This window comes from Chamaea fasciata, unplaced genomic scaffold, assembly GCF_029207755.1.
Source record: "Chamaea fasciata isolate MVZ Bird 193981 ecotype frontalis unplaced genomic scaffold, bChaFas1.0.hap1 SCAF_11, whole genome shotgun sequence".
NCBI lineage: Eukaryota > Metazoa > Chordata > Aves > Passeriformes > Sylviidae > Chamaea > Chamaea fasciata.
The window spans coordinates 26,229,915-26,254,866 of NW_027094096.1; the positions used below are offsets into that span (position 1 = coordinate 26,229,915).

A 24,952-nucleotide genomic window follows, 5' to 3' on the forward strand; every position below is an offset into this window, starting at 1 on the left:
TGGCCTCAGGTGTGCCAAAACACATTAAAGCCACCTATGAAAGGTAGTGGCCCTTGTTTCTTGTTGCTTCTTTTCCTTTTCCTCAGCAAATAGTCATGATTAGCTTGCTTATTTTGGACCCAATAGCTGCCAGTAGTTCTGCGGCCAAAGTCCCTCAGTAAAGCTTGTCTGAGATGTGGAGCAGAGACCTGGTCTCTGTTAGCTGTGTGTCAGTGCGGAAGGTAAATGTTTCCTCTGCCACATCTCAGAGATGGTGCAGTTAAAGCGGAGAGGGCAGCTTTGAGTTTTCCCCTAGGAGCCAAACTAAGTTCTGTAGACTGTTGCAATCTGTCTTTTCGCTGCTCCAGCCATATCATCTTTAAAAGGCAATTTAATGGTGCCTGGTGGTGTGTAGAGTTTACAAGGCTAATCTGTCCCCAGGTACACGACAGAGCCTTTGATAAAGCAGCCAGTGTCTCATATTAGATTAAATTGAGTCCAGAATGTTTTATGGGGTGATTTAATATACTGAATTGAAAGAGTCACATTTTTTTAAGGTAACTCTAAAAACTGAGGACTGGAGCAGCCATAAATAACTAAAGGGTTAACAGCAGGCACTGACATCTGTTTTCATGAGTTCTGCTGTTCCCAGTTTGTTCTGAGATGTTCATGGCTTTGGGAGAGGGACAACACATGCATCCAAAATCATCAGGAGCAGATTTTGCTGTTGGATGGTTTTGCAATCTAAAATAATCCATTCATTTGAAAAGATGTGCCCTGGTTTACCTGAAGGAATTCATCTACAGTCTTCTGCCTTGTAAAAAAAAAATATGCAGAACCTTCTTGGGCATCTTTGTGCTCGGACAATTGACGACTGGTAAAGTGTTGACAAATTTAAGATGAAAATGGAATCAACAATGCACATTTATTGTTGCTGTAGTTGTGCTGTCACTGTTGTGAAGTTAAAAAGCAGCAATTATAGCTGAAATCTGAAAGCTGTTTGGTAATGTCACATGTGTGACACAGCTCCTTACTAGAGATTGTAGCCATGGCAGCAGTGGTTGCTGCACTTCGTGAATAACAGACATGTAGTTACTTTCTCTCATGGAAACTGAGGGATTTTATAGTGATTTTTTTTTTAAGTACAAAGTTTTTAAAACTCTCTTTAAAGGAAAAAAAAAAGCATCTGTATTTCCTGTTTTGTGTGCTACTAAATAAACCAGGGATTAATAAAAAAGATACTGGATATGGAGGCAAGAAAATTGTTATTTTAAATCCTGCCCCATCATTAAGCTATTGTCTGTCCCTAGTTCTCCCACCCTATTTCTTGTGCAATCAAATCCTGTCTGAATATCTAAATATGAACGTGAACATAACAATAATAACTACCATTTGGGAAATGTACCATTTGGGAAATCCCTCGTCCTGCATTACGCTGAAAGCCTGTAGTGTATTCTTAAGCATCTGAGCTAATCACCTTCTCTCGCTCTCCTATTCATCTGACTAGAGTTCTCTCAAAGACTCCCTTTTCATCTGTGGATTACTTGTTTGAGTAAGATAGGCAGCATTAAGTAACTCTCCCAGGTTCAACTTGCCTCTGCTTATCTGAATTCAGATGAGTGTCAAAGTCTTAGCAAATCACAATGTCGGATATATTTACTGACAGAACTGGCAAATAGTAGTTTGCTATTTTTATAATATCGCAAATAGTAGGCTGCTATTTTTATATTTTTTCTGTCTTAGCTGTCGAGTAAAGCAGAACTGCACACTAAATGCTTATGAGGCTCAAGCTGAATGCCATGTATTCATGTAATTTACATACTTGTAAAGCCACAAAGAGCTGTGCACAAACATTCCTTAATGCCAGCAGCTAGGGGATAAGTTGAAAATTATATACATACACAGGGAAAAAAAATGAAGGTTCTAAAATGTAGATGGAGGAGGACAACTGAACTGAGAAACAGAGGCTTAGTGAAAAGTTCTCAGGTTCCTGTGAATTCAGAAACATCATATACCTGCAGTCATTCTTCAGACCGTTTGGAAAGTCATCGGTAGAGCGGCTCAGGGAATAGTAAGATGATCCTTAAATACCTGAATTCCCTCTGTCTGAAAAATTAATACAGCTTTGTTTCAGTGAGTAGTCTTCAGTCAATTCCAAATGTGCAGAGCAGTATGCTGAAGGGTCACCTCCTTTCATGGGAGTGTTTGTCACACTGCAGTTTGATTTTGTCCAGAATGGGATCCCCTTATTCTTCAGTTCTCTGGGAAAGAAAAGACCGGAGGTTTTCCAGTCAAAAAAGCTGCTGCAGGTTATGGTACTTGGATGCTTTTGTCCCTAACTTTGGGAAAGTTTGCCTGATATTCTGTGGATTTTTGGAAACTCAAACTTTGATGTTCTGATGAGAAAAATTAAAGCTGTTTGTCTGACAGGAGGCAGATCCAAACATTTGGGTAAGATAGACTGGAGTTTTTAATTTAATTTTCTTTTTTTAATGTTCTGTAAATTCCTGTTTTCTGTGTTAATTGAAGAGTAACTGTGTCCAGAAATCCTGTGGAAGGCTGATGCCAGTGTAGGCAAACATTCAGCGTGCGCTGTGTCCTTAAAGAGGTAACTAAGCAATAACATCTTACAGATAAGAACATGGGAAATAAGGAAGGTCGTCTCAAGATGTTTGGGTGACATTATTTTCAAAACTGAGGCATTTTCAGGGTGATGTTCATATCATGGGAAAACCTGTTCAGGTGCTACAAGCCCTTTGGCAGCGCAGCGTGGTGCAGAGCAATCCGTGGTGAGAACGTGGTGCATTGGAAAGCCTCTATCTCAGCAGTAATCAAAAAAATTAAAATAAATGTGTGCTGGCACTGTTGTTGTTGATGGTCACCCGTGCTGCTTTGTTCCCTCAGCTTTCCCTGCTGGAAGATGCAGGGTTTGGTGGTGTCCTGCTTTACACTGATCCCTGTGACTTACCAAAGACTGCAGACCTTGCTGATAAAGCTTTCATGGTCTCGCTGAACAGCGGGGGAGATCCATCCACGCCTGGGTATGCCAGTGTTGGTGAGTACTGCTCAGGCCTCAGTCGCTTCACCTGCATTTTAATTCTCTGTAGATTGTGGGTATGGGAGTTAAAGCAATAAACCAAATCCTGCTGGAAATAGGGGCTCTGGGTAAGGAGTCACTGTGTGTTGCAGCCAGCGTGGCTTAAAGGATGGAATCCAGTCTCAAAAGTGCTTAAAACTCTTGGCACAGAGTCTGCGCTCTCAATAGTTTATTGTGTTTTGCATTTGAGTGCTCACACACTGAACCGTTTTTACTATCATTATTATTACCTGCTTATTCTTCTCCCAAATGAGCAAAACCCAAAACTGTGAAGTACTGATCCAGTGGTTTCGGGGCATTTTCCACAGGATCTGTCCCCGCTGAAAGAATTATTCCTTTCCTTCTTTCTTGCTCCTTCACAGTATCAGAAATGAAAACTTTTGGTCAGTAGGTGCAAGTGAAATGTAATCAGATATTTATATTTTTAAAGTATTAAGAAAAAAATGGTGTTTCTAGTATCTGTATGCTGCTATCACTTGAATAGGGTGTGTTCATTTAGCCTTGCCAAGATAGACTTGGTTATTAATTATGCTTCTCTAAATACATGTATTTTTGAAAGATGGGAAATACAGAATTGATTTCAGGGGACAGCATAGTCTCACGGAACAACAAACACCGTCTTCTGTAATTTTATGTAGGATGTTTTTTGAAGAAATGTTCAGAACAAATAGAAGCAACAGCATATTTGACTTGGATGTGCTACTTAAATCTCCACTCTGGCAGTTCAGTGAATGTGTGTTCTGCTTCTCTGCAGCTTTTTCAGCTTTACAGCCCTTTTTACTATCTAACTATTTGGAAATGTATTAAGCAGCAGTCTATGGGTTTGTGACAAGGCTTCATCAAGAATATTTTGTCCGGTTACTGGCTCAGACATCTCAAGTTTGACTCGAATTGGCACTAAATCAACGGAGGCAACGTGGAGATACGTCATGCCTAGAATGGCAGAAAATAGAAATATTTGCCTGGTTGTCAAAGAAGGGTGTTAGCTATTCACAGCATGAATGCCTTGACAGCTCAGTGGGAAAGAAATTGCACATTTTCTCAGTGTCTCAGTGTACCTGACCCAGTGTTCTTAAAAGTGCCCTGGGAGCTGCAGAGGTAAATATAACACCCTTCAAGCTTTATTCTTGCTCATTTCATGGAGCTATTTGTAAAACAGTTTGTGGTGTCTCTGTCTGGCTGACTCCTTAATGTTTTATTTACCCTACATGAAAAGTAAAGCTAATTAAAACAGATACACCAACATGAAGATGCCACTTCAGTGTTCAAGCCTTATGTGTTAGTTTTCTGTCAGTAAATGATCTCATCTGCACTGTGCATTCCAATCTCCAGTTTGGGAAGGAGGAGCTTACTTACATGGACAGCGGTGTTACAAGTGCATTGATGGTTTCTGGTCGAGGCCTTAGTGTGGTGTGTCTGTGGTTCTAAATCTCTGAGCAGCATTCATTAGCATGAGCAGGTTATCATGCTGAAGATCATTTATATTTTGATCGTTGAGTGCCATGATGAGCTGGAAAGTGCTCACAGGAATTCTTGAGGAAACCCTTTTCCAATGCTTTTGTCGCTGGAAAGTAAATCAGGTGGAAATAATTCCTGTGTTTCTGATGATGGTTTTGCTTCTCTGGAGAGTGAATTGGCTTGCTTAGAGGTAGCTCATGCCTGGGACAGACACAAATTCATCGGAGTGCAGGCTTTTCCCTGGGGGATGCCCTTGGATGTACAGTAGTTAAACTGCCTCGGTGAGGAATAAAAGAGCCAGAGAGCCCGGGCTGCCCCTTTCCCTTTGATTCACAGAGTGCGAGAAGCACTACAGGAGATTTTATTGGAAGCTCCTGCTTAAGTTATTGGCATATCTTTGACACCGTCTGCACTTCACACTTTGCCAGAAGAACTGTTACTATCACAATCGGGGCTGCTCCTACCAGCATTCTCCCTTTCACTGGGAAATTCCTGGTAAGATGAGCGATCCAAAGCTAGTCTTGTACTTGGTGAATAAAAGGTAGGAAAACTTGGATTTTCATGCTGCTGCCTTTGTTTCTCAGGTTCTTTTAGTCTGAAAACAAATTTCTAGGTGGTATCAGAGCACTGGAATGCTTCAGTTTTTTCCTAGGAAAAAAGTCTTCAGGAAATGGTATGATTTACAGATCTTTTCTCAGAGTTGACAACATTTTAAAATGGGATTTTTGTAAAAGTTCAGAGAGAATTTTGGAGTTCTCATGAGGTTTCAGCTCACATTTTCTGTTTCATGAAGATTAAATGCTGCAGTTCTGCATATGAATCATCCCGAATGTATAGAAATAGCTTGAGGATGGGTTTGAGATGCCAACTACCCACGAGTAGAATGATTTTATTGATCTCTGTTTAACAAAGGAGAAAAAGTAATGATGAGAAGGGGAAGCGAACAGCACTTATGTGAAACTTTCTGTGGCTCTGTTTCATAATTTAATTCTGTTCTTAAGACTCTTCCAATCCTAAGTCATGTCAGTCCTGAAACAATCACAGGAGCCTTTGTGAGCATCATTTCTGTCTTTGCGGTTCTGACTGCCGAAGACTAGTGTCCTTTTTTAGAAATCTTTCTTTTGTGTTCCTGTTCGAGAAATGAAATAGATCCAGGGGCTGGAATTCAAGGATGTAATCATACAAGATTAAAAAGGTTGATGAGGAAATAAGAGACTTGCGTGGCAAAAATTGTCTTGCGAATAAAGTTTGGAAGAATAGTGTAAAACTTGAGTGCCTTCCCCATCTACTTTTCTTTTTCCACTTTGACTTTTTGACTGCTGCACTTCCTTTCACCCACCTTTGCATGGCAGACACATATTAGATTTCTCCATCGCTAGACTTCAGAGCTGTTTCAAATCAAATTTGTTTCCACACAGGAAATGGCTCAGTAAACAAATATATGGATAGAATCTATTTGTCAGTCCTGCTATGTAAATAGAAAAGTGGCATTGTGATAAGCACTAAGAACCCTGCCCACGAGATAAGGTGCCTCATAATAGAATCCCTATCTGTGCAGAGGGGGAATAGAAATTATTTCATCAAGAGTTCAGATGGCATCACAGAAAATACTGTGAGCTTAAGAATGCTGAAATGTAACAGCTGTAAAATACAATCTTATGGTATCAGCTGGAGTTTGAAGTGTCACGTTGTTTTAGGGAGCTGTTATGCAGAGGTTATAACAGCAATAGAAAGGGGTGTGTTTGGAAGTCATGCGCGGTTCAGGTTACGGTTAACAGCTGTAATATGGTCATGTGAGCCATATTGCAGGAATTGGGGTGAAAATATCAGTGACACGGGAAATGCGGTGTCACTGTCACGGTGTCCCCAGAATTGTGGATAGTGAACATTACTCAGATAGAAGAAGTGGCATGAGCATTCCTCAAACATTGCTAATAGGATTTGATTTCAGAGGAAGGGACAAGGAAGACAAGGAATTGTTAAGGATTTGATCCACTGCAGGCCATCAGCAAAGTCCGTGATGCCTCTGAAAGTGTGTTTGAGAAGGGACAAGGTTGCTGGACAGGCAGGGGGGTGAAACTGAGCCTGGAAAAGGACAGGGTGACAGTGCTGTCCTAATCTTTTTGGGTTTGTTTCTCACTATCCAAATCTGTTTTAACTGGCAGCTGCTGACACTGTTTCACCCATGGTGGTAATTGATAAGTGATCTCTCTCTCTTTGCCCTGATCAATGATCTTTTCCATCTTCCTTTTCTCCTGCTTTGTGAAATAAGGATAATGATAGGCTGGGTAGGGTCCGGAAGCTGGCCAAGGTTTACTCACCACACTCAGTTCCACAAAATTTAAACACCCAAAATAGAAACCCATTGACATTTACCTCTTTAGAAGTGTGCCATTCTTTAATTGAGCTTAGACGGTTCTTCTACAGCAGCCACGGGGAGCTGCTGCCGCTGCTTGGAGTGTGGGTGAGTGGGAACTTGCTGGGATGGAAGTGTGTGCCTGTTTATTTTTCAGTCAGGCCTGTGGTTCTGTAGGTTTAGGTGTGCCCTGCCTGATATCTGAGTTTGTCCTTTCTGTCCTTCACTTCATGATATTTTACTCCTCTGAAGCCAGAAGCTGAGCTGAAGTTTGCTGGAAAATAGAACGTTGTGTAATGGTTTTAACCATGCATATGCAACATATGTTCTACAATGGTTTGTTATAAATCATCATGACTTTTTACAAGATGTCCTCAGCCCTGGTTTGTCTGTTCTTTTTGAGAACAAAACACAGTCACAAGAATATATTGCCTATGCTTGCCTCTGCGGCTGTGGAAATGATTCTGGGAGTATTTTTTTTCTTTTTCAAAATTTGTGTTTGCTTTCCGCTAGTACCATCAGATAACTGAAACACAAAGATAATTTGTTGTAAAATGACTGTCTGCAGTCAGGATTCTGTGCACTGTGCTTTGATTTTCCTTGAGGACAGACTGGAGCTGGGGAGAAGGAAAAGCTAAAGTTTGATATTACAGTTTAGGTGTGTATGTATATGTTTACATGTACTCTTGATCATTTTATTTTGAGTTTACGACGTAATTTCAGTGGTTGCCATAGAAAATACACAGAGTTTATCAGACCAGCTACACTGCTCTATCTGATACACTCTCTTATTTTCTGCATGAACAAAAATCAGTGCTAATGCAATAGAGAGGTGAGTCTCTGGGAAATAGTGGCCTTTGAATAGTGAGTGCAAGAAGTAATAATTTCAGCAGATCTTCAATAATACCTGTAGCACTAATGGTTCATTAGGTGTCTAAATCCATGATCTGCCCCTTGAGATTTTTCAGGATATAAGAAAGCAAGTAAATTTCTATGTGAGTATCAAATTACATGCTCTGAGGTTTTTGGATTTGTGGGTTTTAGTTTTTAGTTTTTCCTCCTGTCTGGCTTTCAGTTAGGTTTGCACGTATTTAAAACTGAGAGAATTAGCTGGAAATCAAGATATCTTAGGCTCTCATGTTTGAGTGTCTGGACCTCTGTACTGCATCTCAGGTATCGCTTTATCTTCTACTAAGCTGCCTATATTTTTTTTTCTTGGAAGCAAGTTTTAATTGAAAACGTTGTGATTTTATTAATTAGAGTATTAGAAGAAGAGAACAGAAATCACTGGCAGTGGTACTGGAATAGCTTGCTAGCACTGTTTTTATCGTTTGACTTTTGCAAATGCCATCATGAAACATATGGCCAAAACTTCTCTCAGTTTCAAGCATAAAGTTATTAAAAAAATGTTGAATTTATAAGAAAAATGGAATGTACAAGTGGTGAAGACCAGATTATCTGAAAACAACAAGTCAGCACTTCCTATGCTGCAAAATTAGCTCAGTGGAAAACATAATGACTAAATTCTTCCTGATGCCTTATAAGTTGCAAAGGACTTCTCAATATTTTCGACATTTCAGACAGTTTCAAACTACTACTAAACAGCTGTGACTCACTACAGAATGTTTTCCAGAGAAGCTGCTTTTTCTTTCATCCAGCAAAAATAACATTTTAAGTGGAGTCCAGGTTAGACTTCTGAAGCTACCCAACTGACAAGTGAATTTAGGATGTTTAAATTTTTTGTTCAGTCCAGACTGAAGTGAATCCTGCCACAGCTTCACTGATATACTTCAGCCCAGCACAATTTGTGCAAGTGATCCTGATTTATTATCTGCTCACAAAACAGCAAACATCACTGCGCGGCCGTGAACCCAGCTGGTGCCTTGGAATCTGCTCCTGCAGAGTCTGGCTGAAATCAGTTGTCTTTGCATAGATTCGGGATGGGAAGCTCCTTCTGATGGACCACATGCTCTGTGTCCGGTTCTTTGCTACTTGACACCCTTCTCGGGCATTGCTGTGTTTTTTCTTGGTTGTGTAGGCTCCAAAACTCTGACTGTAGCATTACAGGAGAACAACCCTAGTGTGTTGTGCCTATTTTTCCTGTGTTTCTAATAGCTGAGTCTAATTATCACCTTCTTCCATTGCAGGTGATAGACTGTACATTCTAAAAAAAATGATACTTGTCAGAATTTAAGATTCCCTCCAAATAAGACTGTTAAGATGGTGTAGATTTAAAACTGAATGTTAATTTTTCAGTGAAAGGTTAAGTTCAATTAAAAGAAATGCCGGGTGGTAAAATGTTACTGAGAATTTAAGCTGCATTCAGTGGTTTATAAAGTGTTAATTTTGTTTTGTACGCAGAAAGGAAATTTTAAACAGAGTTTAATTTGTTTTAGTTTTTTGTTTTTTTAAAAACTGAATTTTTCTACGTAAAAGTTGATAAAACATAGGGAAGAGGTAAAAGAGTTGTGTGGTTGAACTATTTGTACCGTTTGGACCAAATTCACTGTAAGTTGTGCCTTTTTCTAATTGATTTTGCATGTACAAAGCAAGTTTTTGAGGAGGAATGTCTTTTATTCGAGCATGCTGCTAAGGTGGCACGTCAGAGAAAAAGACAGGCATTTCTGGTTGGTTATTATCTAAACATAACTTGTAATGGTGCTGTAATTGCCAGAAGCACGCCTGTCTCAAAGTGCAAACTCTGGTCAGATTCAACCATATTTCTGTCCAAAAGGGAAAAATGTCAATACCAGAATAGATAACCCTCACAGGAAGATAAAGCAGATTTTAAATGTGTGTATATACACACACACACACATATACACACACTAGTATATGCATAGAGTATATGGAATATATATGGAATTGTGCTTTCTTATAAACTTTGCCTATATTTCTCAGACATTTTTAAGTGTCTGTATTACCATGGTATTTTTTCCTCCCAGTGCTGTGCTCAAGTTGGGATTCCACAATGTAACTTTTACGTGTTGCAGTCAACACCTGCAAGTACACCTGCACAGCAGCAAGAGCGCCGTACAGTCAGCTGGCTGATTGTTTAAGCAATTAAAGATATAATTAGTTTTATAATTGAATTTTTTTCCTAGTGCTGTTCAAATACCGAAAGCCAGACTGAACCAAACCAGATTTAACTTGACTTGATCTCTGTTCCAGCCCACTGCTTCACCATATCCAGCAGCTGCATAAAAAAGATAATAGCACCTCTTCCTACTTTCAGACAGGTAGGAACTCTTCCAAAAAAAAAAAACCACCAAAAAACCCTAATCATCTTGAAATGGAGATATGGAAAATATTTCACTGTTGCATAAAGGAGTACTATCATATTATATAGTATTCATCTGTGGAGCTCTAAAGGACACTGGTAATTCACTGCAGTTTGGGTTTGGCCAATTTTCCAAAGCATTTTGCTGGTACTTTTCAAAGATGATTTTTTTTTTAGACTTGCAGTGTTTCTCTTTCAGAAAGAGAAAAATGCTCTGCCCAGGGGCACTGGGAAGAGGTGGCGTGGGTGGGAAAGAGGGAGGGGTTGATTCCAGTGACAGTGTGTTCCGGGGTGTGGTGGGTCGTGGAGTTCCTGGGATGTCCCTGGTCCTGATGTCAGTAAAGGGGTCACAGGAGGAAAGAATTGCACAATACTTGAACTTGAAAAGGGACCTGAGGAGATCAGTGTAGGACCAGCCACCTGCCCAAATCAGACTCACCTAGAGCAACTTTCCTGGGTCATTTTCCAGCTGGGTTTTGAGCATCTCCAAGCACATGTACAACCTCTTTGAGTCCTTGATTACTGTCACCGTAAATAGTTTGGGGGTTTTTTTAAGGTTAAAGGGAATTTCCTGTTTTTCAGTTTGTGCCTGTTGCCCCTCCATTCCCTGAACACCACTGGAGAACAATCTGGCTGCGGTCTTCCACACGCCCATCAATTATTTACACACATTGATAAGATTCTCCCCAGGTCTTCTTTGTTCAAGAGTGAATTCTGTGTCTCTCAGATTCTCCTTATAAGTCAAATTCCATCAGTCAGCTTCATACCACTCCCAGCGAACTTCTTGTCCTTCATATTTTTGGTAATTATTTCCAAGATTATTTGCTCTTTCACATTCGCAGTGAGTGACTCCTGCATGGCTGATCCCAGATCCACCTTCCCGAAGGTGATAGAAGTGATGCGTGCTTTCATCATGTCCTCATGAGCCTCTTCCCATCACCATGAACTTTCTAAGATCTTTATGACATCTGTGTGACATCCGTGAGCTCCCTCATCACTCAGGGTCCCCAGGCCAGCAGGGATGATGGAGGAATTTACATTTTCCTCCAGCTACTGCTCTCTTGAGCTCCTTGTTCCACCTGTGGCGCTGCTCAGTGTCACAAAGTGCCCTTGCTGCAGTTTGGGTGGTGTTGGTTCCATAAGTCTGGCAGAATGCAGCCTTGGAAAATTTGTCTGGACGGGGAAGAAATGAGGAACCATGTCCAGGGGTGATCCATGGATGAGTGGAGCGTCCTCTGCCAGAATGTTCTTTGTGTAGACAAGTTCCTGAAGTTCGCTCAGCATCACTGGAGGTGTGGAGACTTCACACTTCAGGGGCTTTAGGTGAATTTGCTGTTGCTGGTACAAAGTGCGAGACTCCTTTCTGCAGGAGACTGCATCAGGTTTGAGCCAAGTATGTTCTTTCCTTTCCTCTACAGACATAGTTTAAGATACTCTGGTGTTTGCTCTGTGAAAGCATGGAGCTTCATTTTGGGAAGGGGATAGTCCTGGAAAAAACCACTCAGAGGTAGCCAAGGGCCAGCTGTGCAGTACAAGAGAATTTCATACAAATGAGAGTGTCTCTGACAAGTCATGGCTCACCACACTGGTTCCTTAGGTGCCCTTGGATCATCCTGTGAGCAGTGGTGCCAGTCAGTGTTTGCTGTGGGGTGGGTACAATGCCAGAGTGAGGAACTGTTGGCATAGCCTGTTGCTTTTCTGGCATGTATTTCGTGCGCAATACCAGATAATGAGAATGATTTTCATGAACGGGTGAAACTTTGAGAACAGTTTTGGTTTCAATTAAGAAAAACATTTGCACAGAGTGCGTGTAACTTCCAATACTTCTTATAGAGTGATTTTACATGGCTGACAGGTGGGTCTACTGAGTTAATGAAACCAAAAAAAGAGCGAAGCCCCTTGGGTTATTTAAAACCTCGTTGAAGTCATAGATCTTTTTGAATAATAATATAATGATTTGCATATTTATTTAAAATATTCTGCTATAGGGACCAGCCTTTACAAAATATGTAATGAACAAATTAGCTGGCTTGTGCTGCCTAACTTGGAGGGATTTTTTTTTTTTTTCTTCTAGCAGATGTCAGCTAAAGCTGACACGTGGTGACAGTCTATTCCTTTCTGGTATAATGCTCATAACAAAGAGACTAATTTTAGAACAGCTGGCTTGCTCATGTTTTAAAATGCCTAGGTTTGTTGGAGTTTTTTTTCTTGATTTCCAAGCATCAGTGGTCTTTCAGCTAGGTCACTGAGTGATTTCTGCCAAGCCTAGTTTAATTCATGACTGCAAGGGATTTTCAGCGGTATTTTGCATTCTCTGGAAGAACTGAACCACACATTGCCAAGCCTTTCGCAGTCACAACTTGGGCAGTAGTAATTTTTGCATGGTATAAAATCCATTTTCCTTACTGTGGTAGTAAGTTAGGTGTAAAGGTGAGGCAAAACGAAGAATTAATTATTTTTTGGGTTACTCTGCTCCGTCCCAAAACTGCTGCGTTAGATACGTCTTTGAGTTTTGCTGCTAAGAGGCAAAATATTTCTCTGGGCCAGTAGTGGCAGGTGCTGCTAATCCACTGAAAATGAGATACAACACGTGGCATGGATTTTCTTGAGGAATGTCTCTAAAGTTCCCCTGAAAGAGAACACAGGCTTTGCAAAGACGGCATGAGTGGAAAATTTCTTGAGGTTAACATCAGGTGACTCGTGTAGGGAGAGTTGTGTGAATGTTTTCTGGGTCATTTCACAGAAGTATTTTTGGTTTTTGGGTTTGTTTTTTTTAAGGGGTGGGCTAGATGGCATGAAATTCAGCATTACCAATTAAAATGGATACTAAATAACTGTCGCCGTGTTTGATTAATTTTCCTTTGGAGTCATCTTAGGTCTTGATGCTCTTACCTCTCTTCTCATATTAGTATTCTGGTTTTGAAGTGAAGCATTACCTTCTGAGCATCAAGATACTGGAGGAAAGCGTCCTGCCTAAAAGTGCAGCTTGACTGCTGTCTAATACATAAATTAAATAAACAAATAAATTCCAAAACAGAACACAGACGAGGAAGCCATGCATGGATTTTAAGTAGGTGTTGTAACTGCTAGGCATCACTCATGCTTTTTATGTGACTTTTGGTTTTTTGGTGCAACACACCGAAGCCTGGTAAAGAGCTATGCTGAAAGGACCTAGGCAGGAGCGGTAGTCTGGTCAGCAATGTTTTCCAGAAGTTACAGCTGCAGTTTTATTTTTTGGGTTTCTGGCATTTTCCTCTTAAACAAAATACATCTGTGTTTCTTGAGTCTGGGTTTATCTTCTGGTTTACCCAATGGACCTGTAATTATGAACTCTGAAGCCCTGATTTAAGAATCAGTGGTTTAGGATAAGATTTAGGTACATCTCTCATTTGCTTTGTAAGATGAAAAGTTGAATTGCAAATCCTGTAATAGATTTACAAATCCTAAAGCATATGTAGAAATACTGCAGGAGACTTACAAGTTGTAACATAAATCTTGATAAAGTAATTTTTAGTTACACAAATCTAGACTTGTTTCCAAGTTAAAATCTCTGTGATCCTGGCAGAGATCATTCTTGAATTTTAATGTCTTTCCTTTTTTTGGGTCAGGTTCTTCCTGCTTTGTTTCTCTAGGACTAATGTTTATTAAAATGCATTGTCTCAATTGCTCCTTCAACTTCATAGATTAAAAAAAATAAAATTCGACAGGAGTTGCCATCCGCAGAAGGTATTACAAAAATTGTTCCCTCGGTTCTTCTACAGCAGAAAAGGATAACTGAAACTTCAGTGACGTGCTGTGATTTTGTGAGATGTTCCTCTCCTGGCTTGCACACCTAACCATGGGCCAGCTTGTGAACAGACATCTTAATGGCTTGTCTTGACTTAAGATGACAAAAATCCTGTCTTTCATTTGGTTTCGTTGTGTTTTGGATAATTCAGTAGTGCGAACACCAGATTTACTGTTGGGTGGGCAGACTTTGGAACAGATTTCTTTCCCAGAGAGGGTACCCAAAAAACTGGTCCTGAGCTGCTGCCTCTGATACTGCTCTGAGCAGGTTGGGTCCAGAGGTCCTTTCCAGCCTGAGCTGTGATTCTGTATCAGAGAACACAATTTTGAATAAATTCAGCCTGACAGCTGTTTTTTTGCTGACACGGGTATTAAGATAAAGTAACAGTGTAAGTGAGCTCTGGCAGAGTGGCCCTAAAGAACCTGGGAACTGTGACACGAAGCCAGAGAGCCCCAGAGCTGTTTTAGCTTACAATTTTCTCCCTTATAGCCCAGCTGTTAGGTGCAGACTCTCCAACACTTGTGGGAAAGGTGTCTGTGTGAGTGGAAGGGAACAAATCACTGGACTAAATATAAGAAGCACGGCCTGAACTGCACGTTTTTTTCCACAGTTAAATTCTGACCCAAAACATTCATCAACAGAATGAGATGTTCATTTTAACTAAAACTTAGCTTTTTTTCCTTCCTTTCTTTTGAACCAACTATTTTATTGTATTATTTGAATAGTTATTGTCAGCTATGCTGTATGATTAATTTCCCGATCTTCACTCTTGATCCATAGTTTCAGGACTTGAGTCTTTGTGAGGACAGAGAAGGAGGTGCTTTGTGTCTTGGTGGTATGCAGCCATTTAGATAAAATAGGGGAGAACTTCTGAGACACCTGTTGTAATTAGCAGTGGAAGAAGTGACTGATTCACCTGATTTAACATGTCCACCTAATGCAATGACAACAATGGCAGGTATTCATTCCGTGTCCCAATCTAAAGGATAAGAATAGCAGTAATTGTCAGAATGGGAAGAAGCAGTGAATGTTTTGTGTGCTTTAACTTTAAAGAGAGAATTGGATGGATGAAGTGTGGGTACTTATACAGCCTGTACATTGCAGGCATTAAAGGAGATTTTTCAGACAGTGCTGTGCAATGAGGAAGATGACAGGATCAAATCTAAGTTTAGGGTTTTCATTCAGTGGCTCCTGACATGTGAGAAGTACATTAGTTATCTGACATACTCTGCAACTCTTAATGATATTGGTTTTTTCCCTGACTTTAAGGAAAGGTCTTGGTGGTTCATAAGCAGTTTTTGAGAGTGCTGAAGGTGTCATACCACCTGATTGGGGGTTGGATCCAGTGGTTTTGAGAAATGATGACCAAGGGGAAATGCTAGAAGAAACCTTGAGGACCAGTAGTGTTTCTGTTACCTGCTGCAACATCACAAAAATCCTAATGATTGTCTAGTGTGACAGGGTTCATGCAGAGCTGCAGGGAGGTTTTCTGGAAGGTCATTTACAGTGGCCATCACCCTGTCCTGGAAGGTGCCACAGTCACTGTGTGGTGTTCAGAGTTAGTGTCTCAACAGGAAAGAAAATTGTCACTCCTGGAAGTTCTGCTTGCTTTCGTTCCTTTTGTTACTCAAGATTCTGGGCACAGGAAAGTTGCTCAGAGCCTTGGAAATTTCCACTTTCCCCCGTATTGCTCCGGCTGAGACAAATTCTCATGGCTGAAGTGGTTTTCTGACAGTCAGATTCATCTCTTGGGTTTTCTGAAGCATGGCACTGCTTGCGTACCGATGCGTATCAGGTCTGTATGTCGGGATCTGCAGATACACTAATGTTAGCGGCTGCTTTGCTCGAACTGGGTCTGCTAGTCCGGCAAGGCTGACCTGCTCATAGCTGAGCTAATGCACTGATAGCCTGAGAGCTGGGCGTCCTCGTATCGATTGGTTTTTGCCTGCTAAGTGTGTCTTTGCAATACCCAGATCCCCTGTCTTTCAGCAGGACTCCAGTACTGCTTGTTCACTGAAGAATTAAATTGTTGGAATTATTGTTTCTTAGTTCCATAAAAAACAAACAAAAACCCAAAACAAACAAACAAAAAACCCAAAAAACCCAACAACAACAAAAAACCCAACCACACAAAAAAAAAACAACAAACCAAATCCAAACCCACTTCTAAAGGCTAATGGATAACCTGGGTAGCAAATTGATGTGCACTTTATGCACAGTTTATCTAGGAAGCTTTGCAAGCATAGAAAAAAATCCCATTTTGGACATTTATTGATTTTTTCATGTCATTTTTCTGACAGGTTTAATGCTTAATTACTGGTTGTCACATATTGGAAGAACAAATGTTGAGATTTAGAATTCCTGAACTGAAGAGCTATCACTGCTCCTGGTTTATGAGTTGTGCAAGGAAATGCACAGAGGTAAAATGTCCTTTCCAACCATAAAGTTAGTTGAAGAGACACAAACTGACTCCTGGATTGATTCCTTTTGCCCATTGGAATGTGCTGCGTTTCTTTTGCACTGCTTTTGGTTTATTTGCTGTGTGAATGTGAAGACATGAGTGCATTTTAGCAGAAATGCTCTTCTACTGTTAGTGGAAATTACAGTAATAATGCTTTATCAGATTAATTAAAGCAAATCTTAAAAACAGATAATTTATCTTAAAATACGGATTTTGAAAAGTGGTTTGGACGCAGTCCTGGGTAATGAGCTCTGGGGGATCCTGTTTGAGGTTGGACCTCCAGTGGGTCCTTCCCAATCTCCTGATTTCTGTCTTTCTTTGAAGGTAAATGAATTGCAAGAGATGTCCTCATGACACAGATATCCTTGCAAATTTACTGGCTTTAGCTTACTAAAAGTATTTATAGAGGAGAGAGGTTTAATATTTTAGTAATTATTATAATAGAAATTGCCTCAAACTCAAACATGCGTTGTATCTGTCATTTGTAATGCAGAATTTAAAGTCATATTGAAATTCTTATCCTGCCAGGGGAAAAAAAGAAAAAAAGGAATTAAGCAGAGGGAATAAAAGAAAGTAACGTTTAAATAAATACCCATAAAATATCCAGATGCAGACCTGAGGCACTAATGTGTACTGGACTAGATTTTGATGTGGGCATGTTTCTGTTCCAAATATGAAGGCATGGATTTCCCTTTAGCTAAAAGCTGATGGATTTTTTTCATTTATCCAGTCTTAAATAAAGTAGAAGAAAGAGTCTTTGGCCTTAAATTTCAGTGATGAGAAGGATGGTTTATTTTTAGCTTCTACTGAACTGCATTAGTAGAATTTACCGAGCAATATTCGGTGTGATTTATGGTTGAAGGAGCACTTTTGCAGCTGAATTACCTTTCTTGTTCTAACTGTAATTGTGCCCATACATTGCATTTCTGACTGGTTGTGGGTGCTAATTTGAGTGTTCCTGTCTGTGGTGATTTGAGTGTGAGGCCAATTAGGAGCAAAGAGGGGTAATTAGCACTCCAGTGTGTTTAGGCAGTGTGTAGCAATCTCGCCTACTTCTGTTTCGGGTTCTCCCTTCCTTGGTGCTGTCCTTTGTCTCAGACGTAGAAGTTACTTCTGGAGGGGATGTGCTGGAGGGAATACACGTTGAAGGTTCTGATGTTGCCTTCTGATATTGCCTTCCCAGTACTGGTAGCTAATGATGCTCCAGCTGTTGTGGAGAGCTTCCTAAAAAATGCTGATGACTCTTCAGTCCATTGATCTGATTGAGGCTGGTGGCTGTGCAACACCTTGCGTGTGCAATTTGCAAAAACTAAGCTTTGTTCAGTAAATTGTCCTCAACGAGAGACTGTTAATGTTCTAATTGCAGCGAGTGACTTGCTCATCCAGAAAAGAAGTTCAGTTCGCAGGGCATCTCTGCACTTGAGCTAAAGAGAGGAAGGAAATGCCTGACTCCTCCTGTGGAAGGACAGCGTGTTGTTTCAGAAATGCCAGGGCTGAGAATGTCAGGCCAGTGACTTCTGTGTTCCATTGATGGTGTGTTTTTCTTATGCTTCCATCAGTCATTTTCTTTAAATTATCATCTAGTGTCTTTTATTTTTGTGTTGATAACGAAAACAATAATGTTCCCACTGTAAAGTGCTTGCTATAGATTACATCCTCCCCACCTTTTTTTTCAGTTCCTTTGTTACATTCCACCCAACTGCTGGAATTTTTAGTCTGGGGTCTTGCAATTGGAACAATACTCCAGCTGAGACTTTGTGTGCTTGAATAACTGAGCTGTGAATGTACCTCATGTAGGGTATTCATACACTGCTTATTTGGGATGAAAACTTATTTATGTGTATGTGAGGGTACAGCAGCCAATTTTGCTTGGAAAACAGGGTATGTGTATGCTTGGATACTTCTTTTATTTCCATTATTACTATTTAAAAGATGCCCTAAAACATGTCCATGTATTTTTGGGTTTGCTCAGATTTAATAAAAGAGCAGAGCTAGTGGGTGTACTAGTTCTACAGGATATTATTAATACTGGAAATCCTAGGTAATTACTGGAAAACTTGATAATTAATGAGTGCTTTTAAATGTGTGTACAGTTCAGTCATGACAATGTTACAGCATGTCCGGGGCATGTGTTTTTTATATATTTGTACCAACGCAGTGTTGACAACTCAAGTTCTTTTCTTCCTCAGTGCAGTCTTTGTTACCTTTTACTGCTTTGTTTAAAAGACAACAAAATGGCTCCTTCAAATCTCTATACATTCTGTCCAGGAAGCTAAATCAAATATATGCTGATTTTATACTTATAATTATATTGCTTTCTGTTAAACTTTTTTATAAGACAAAAATTTGCACTTGAGAAGGGCGGAGGTGTTTACCAGAAATCCTTTTAGTTGTTCTGATACATTCAAGCCCTTATGTACTCTCTGGAAAACTGGGGTGCCTTTTATAAAAGCCCAAATACTGAAGAGTGAGGTCTTATGGTCCAAATTGACATGAGATTATATGTTCTTCTTCCAAATCACAGCCAAAAAAATCTTTATGTTGCATATAAAAAGCGTTTGCAAAGGTTGTTACGATATTTAATGAAAAATGAAAAGGAGTAACTTCTTAGTCAACAAAGATTAATTTCTGGAGTAAAAATTTTAGGGAGCACCTGTCATTTCTTTTTTAGGTTAAAAATAATGGAAAAGAACTGGAGATGCAGTCTAAAGTTCTGGGCATTTTAATGCTTTTAGGCTTTTGCTGCTGACTTCAGAGTTAGAATTTTTGTCATACTTTTCCACCTCTGAGTTGCTGCAAGGTCAAGTTAATAGAGATAAAAAATGTCACATCTGTGTAGCTGGTGCAGCAGCATTTCAGAAAATGATTTGAGCTTGGATGTTTGAGAATTAATTCAATTTGCTAATGCTTGTCCACACATCCTTGTCCACTGTCATTACCTCTGCTTTTATTATTTTCTCTATTATCATACAGGGCCTGTCTTCCCTTTGGATTGGATTCTATTTCCTGTGAAGATTCAGTAAAATCCCACTAAAATACAGAGGGAGCTCATTATTTTCCCTTTGTAGGAGTTACTGATAGATGCACTGCAACAGCTCTATCTGATTTTTGGTTTTTAGTCTAATGCTCAGACACTGTTTTGTCTACAGCTGACTGATTCTTGATGCACACCTATTTCACCATTAGCGGTGTAAAATATTTTGCACTGTATCCATCCATCCATCCATCCATCCATCCATCCATCCATCCATCCATCCATCTCTTGGTGGGGCCTGCAGTATTTACTTCAGGAAGGGACAGTAATCTCTTAGACCTGGGTAGACTCCTTTGGATCTCATTAGCAGCCAACCTGCTGTCTAAATTAGCCTCCCTCCGAGCAAGCAAAATTTAAGCTGAATTTTGCCCTTCCTTATTCTTCTTTCTTGTTTGTGTTTAAAACTTCCTCTTGTGGCCATTTGGAAGACATGAGGGAGAGAGGGCTCATTTTAGCCTGTCATTATTTTGCTATTTTTTTCATTGCTTGGTATTGAGAGTAGACTAAGCCCCACAGGTTTTTGAAAGAGAATCTTCAGCTGGGAATAGAAGAATTCTCTGTGGAACTGGCCAGCTTTCCTGCTATTTCTACGACTGTGATCTCCTTTTATATTCAATGAATATTATTCCTGTTTTGAAGAAATAATACTGTTAATAGTATCCTAGAGGTGAACTACTATCCAAATATATATATTTATTATTAACGAAGTGATCATTTTTATATAGGTAAAGGGTTTTTCTAATGCAAGAGAAGTAATCATTTTGTTAATCTCAGTGTAACTTGTGTTTTATACTTGAGCGGAAAATCTCTCTCAGTTGTTTTTGTAAATTGCATGTTTTTATTTAGAAATGCTGAACTCAGGTGTTGGAGGAAAGGGAATGGTATAGCCGGTAGAGGGGCTGTGCTGGTGCAAGATAAACTCAATCCCTTGCTTTAGGAAGGAGCGGCTTTAGAGATCCACATCTCACATTTTGGGCAGTGTTCGAACACCTTGCCATGGTTCTCTGTGGCCACTGGAACCGGTTTTTATCTGTAAACTGTTCATTAAGAGCCCTGCTATTTATGAAAGGTGTGGATATAGCTCCTGACCGCATAAGGAGCAGTGATGGTATTAGTCTGTAATAATTTTGATGTATGAGAAATGTTATTCCATTTCTCCTAGGAATGAAAAAAAAATAGTTTCGATATCAGCAGCATTTGATATTTTCTATTAATTATTAAGTGTGTTAATAAGTCCATAGTGAAGGCTTCAGTGTCTTCTGAGTGTGTGAATTTTAGAACAGGTTGTCTGATGAAGTTCTTTAAAAAACATCTAGCATCAAATGATGTCTGCATTAACTTATGTTTTATTCAAGTTCTTTATATTTCAGTAATATTGCTTTGGAAAAAAACCCAGAAATCAGCAACTGTTTGGTAATTCATCCTAATAATGAGCACAGATAAGGCAGAAAAGTATTTTAGCATTGCACATTAGCATTTGATTGCTTGAAATCCTGCCTCAAAATCACACGCAGATTTAGTGTGAGTAATACCAGTATGTCACTGCACAGTACTGCAAAACAATTAGCAGCTCCAGCTTTCCTCAGTGAACCTGCCGTCTGAGAGCAACCTGGAAAGAAGCTGGATTTTGGAAGTACCAAACATATTTGTAATTGTAATATGATTCACTGCAGTCAGTAATTTTAGAAGTAGAGTGGAGTTCTTGCCTGAGTATCAACCACAGAGTCATTACCTACACAGAGAGCACCACATAAAGATATTTAACTCAAGGTTTTTGAAACTTGATTAGCAACTCAGCATCATTTTCAGAAAATGATTTTTTATGTCCTTATTTCATTGAAGGTTAAAATACTGTTTGAAAATAAACATTCCTTGAAATATTTTAAGCTAAACAACATACTTTCAGTTGTGTTTCTTTGTATCTTGACCTGAGAATGTTAATTTGAACATTTCTTCAGTGAGCCATATGTGGGCGTGAAGTGACTGCAGTAAAATTTTGATGGTTTACAGTAATAAATGGTCTGATCCTGTGACTGTGAGCTTACATTCAGGTTATATGGATCTTCTAACACAAGATAGTACAGTAAAACCTGGAAAAGAAGCATTAACTCTCTTAATGCGTAATAGAATGTTTATGTTTGGGGTCAGATGCTCAGCAAGAGTTATCTTTGAAATTTATGTGCCACTGAGTCCTCCTGAAGTGAGCGAGGGACGATGAATTATTGAGAGACTTTGGGTTGAAACTCTGAGAGCCTGCCAGCCTCTCAACAGGAAGGGGAGAACAGGGAAAAAAAATCTTACTACAAAGTAAATTCGGAAAACCTTTCTTGTGTGACATGCAAGAAACTGTAGCTGTTACAGGGAGGTTGTGTAATCTGATTTTTATTTATTTATTTCAAGAAAAGTTCCGTCTAAATTGAACACATGGCAAACAGGAGGGCGACTGTTACACAATTCAAGGTAGGTCTGGATGATTTGTCTTTGAAGTGAAATGAATTGGAAACTTGAGCTGCTTTTGAAATCTTGAATTCCTTTTGTGCGGGTGCCTACCATTGTAAAAGCTCTGACAACAATTCCTACCATCATTACTTGAATAAAATGCTTTTAAGAGAGCTTTTAGATTAGACTTTGAACTGAAAAAGGCATAAATATATAAAAAAGTCTCCATTGTCAGTGTGTTTTCTATTAGCCAGCCTGTCAAATAAGCTTGACTCAACTCTGGGCTTTACTTAAAAACTCATTCATGATTCTGAAGGGTGAAAATCCACTTATGTTAATACAGATGATAGCTGAAGATCCCTGGAATACAGATCTCTCTCTTCCTGCAGTTCATTTCTAACCTATATTCACTGAAAGTGGCAGCTTCCCTGGCATTCCCGATTTCTTTATCTAGGTGTGCTAAGCACAGTTACAGACACCTTCCAGAGCTTTTGAGTGAATACAGGGGAGCTGTGTGCTAGTCCTTTGTGTTCAGTGTTAAATGCAGCGTTCTGTGCAAAGCTGGATTCTCTAAGTGCTGGATTGTTAGAGGTGAACATTACACTGGAAATCATTTGGGATTCTCTTTCCACTTAACAGCCATGGCAAGAGCAGGTCACATGTGAATTGGGTTGAGTGCCAAGTTCCAGCTATGCCTCCTGGTGATGTGGATCCATAGATGTCCTCTTGACTTTGTTTTTAAAGTATTATTCCCTTAAAATAGTCATTGGGATAAAATACATGATCCTGCTCTGGTTCACACACATGCTCTCTCTCTTTCCAGCTGAGATACTACAGAGATTCTCTCTCTGATTTAAGATCCAGTATTAGCAGACATTTCTGTCTGCATCTCCTTCTTGACCACTTCCCTGAGATGTAGTCCTTGGCCAATCTGATTTTCTCTGCATGTTGTATTGACATCAGCCTTTCTGTTGATCATGCTTGGTGTGTCGTTTAACACGTAGGAGGTAGTTCAGCGACAACTGAATTTACTGGGAGCCTTTTGTGGTTTGGTTATTTTGTAAATCTGGATCCTGCACGTTTCTTACAGCCTGTAATAATGCCACTTTCTAGTAATGAACCTGAGCAAAGCAGTAAATAGAGATATATTGGGGGTTTTTTGAACTGGGGACTTGCGAGGTTGGTTTACTGACTTCAATTTCTTGGGGATTTTCAAGAAAATTAAAAAGTTTGTGGATACATTTTTTTCTTTTATTACTTTATGTTTTTTAAGTCACCGTCATAATTATGGAGAGGTCAATTAAATGAGTGCAATTCCAATCAAGTCGCCCCGTCTTTACTCTTAGCACACAAAGATCATTGTTGGTAGCTGCCAAAAATTTTACAGTAATGGTATTGCTTTAGGGTTTGACTACTATTATTATGGGTCTAGTGAGTTATCACTAATTATTAAGTTGAGGTAATTAGAGTAATTTTATCAATCTGTGATTTGACAAGAGACTTCACAGTTTTATGCCAAGTCCTTATCCCAGACGAGGCAGCTTTACTTTTCACAAAGCCAAACTGTGGCTTAGCTCCTTAACATAATATTGTGTGTTATCCCTAATAAAAAAAACTAAAACCAAAACCAAACAAAAGACAAACAAACAAACAAACAAACAAAGCCTTTTTAAAGAATTGCCAGAGCAGTGTGGAGAAGGTCAGTGCCACAATAACGAATCCATAGCACCTGTAGTTAGTTTAATTTCTTCTTGCCATTTCAAGATACATGTACGCTGTTTATCAGAAATATTTCTGTGAAATTTTGGGGCAGAATAATCCAATCAGTTGTAATTGCAAGACTGACTTTGTACATAATCCAAGCCAATTAATTGTGCCACCCAGCTGATAATTGTTTTTAGAGTATGTCCTGGAAATTCATTAGGTCTTGATTATCACTGGTGCTTCTGAGTGAATTTTTCTAGTATTTTGCATTTTAAACAAATACCTCCAGGTATTAATTGTGGGTGTGTTCCATATAGATTGGCTGCACGTGCCAACCTGTGGAATCCTCTGATGTAGCTTTCAGTGTTCTTTTTTAATTTATACAGACAGGAAGCACCACAGCTGGAAGTATCCTTGGTGTAGAACTTCGTGGAGCAACACTTGAGCTAATGAGGGGTTTGTATTTATAGAAGTTGCTCTAAAGAGGCACTCAGAGTTTCAGAAATTAGTCTTAATTATTTCAGACTCTTGATTATTCAATGGACTATGTGCTTTTCTGATCTGAGGAAATTTCCAGCTGCCTGCTGCCAGCTCTGATTCAGGTAGCTGGCAGTTGAAAGCGTCAAGCTAGCTGATCGTAATAAAAATATATAGTATATATTGAAAAAACCACAAATAGTTTCTGCTGCAGGGAACAGAGAGGTTTCTGGCAGGTTGTGCAAAAGATGCTGTCTGTGTGTCTCAGGGTGTTCATGGTTAAGGAATGGGGCAGGGAGGATGCACTATGGACTTTCTCACCTTGCAGGAATTCTTCCACATCAGTTCTGTCCTTCAGGAGCTGCCCCGAGTATGGAGTTAAAAAACAGTTTCGTTTTCTCCTTGTCTCAATGAATTCCCCCTGGAAATACTTCAGGGGAAGCAGAACCTTTGTCTACCGAGGTTCCTAATGCAAGTTCCATGCACGCTGGATGTGGCCAGTACTTGCCAAAATAACCCCACAAATTTATTCCAAAACCTCTGAGAAACATTGCAAAAGATGATTTTAAGAAGCTTTTGATCTAAGTGGAATGACTTTATAATATCAACGCTTGGCATGAGATGTTTATCATTCCTATAGAACAGATTTTTAGTTGCAGCTTGAAAAATGTGATTCCATGCAGAGCCTGAAGAGCTCATCAATATAAAGGAATTCAAGGATTGAAAAAAACCCACAACAGTAATTGAGTTATATTGCTGGTTACTCACAGAGATTTGTGTTGTGTTGACTTTCTAGGAACAAGAGAAAATTGTTTCATTTTATAATTCAGTAGCCAGAATACAGGGAACCAACACTTACTAGCACATTTCTACAAGTGGT

General features: G+C 39.6%; 1 protein-coding gene across 1 annotated transcript in view; it reads left to right on the forward strand.

Annotated features, from left to right (window-relative positions):
- NAALADL2 (N-acetylated alpha-linked acidic dipeptidase like 2) overlaps positions 1-24,952 on the forward strand; it is a 438,547-nt gene that overhangs the window by 289,175 nt on the left and 124,420 nt on the right. Inside the window, exon 8 of the mRNA XM_066193760.1 lies at positions 2,884-3,034. Within this exon, the coding sequence (XP_066049857.1) occupies positions 2,884-3,034 (151 nt within the window). The remainder of the gene's footprint in view (positions 1-2,883; positions 3,035-24,952) is intronic.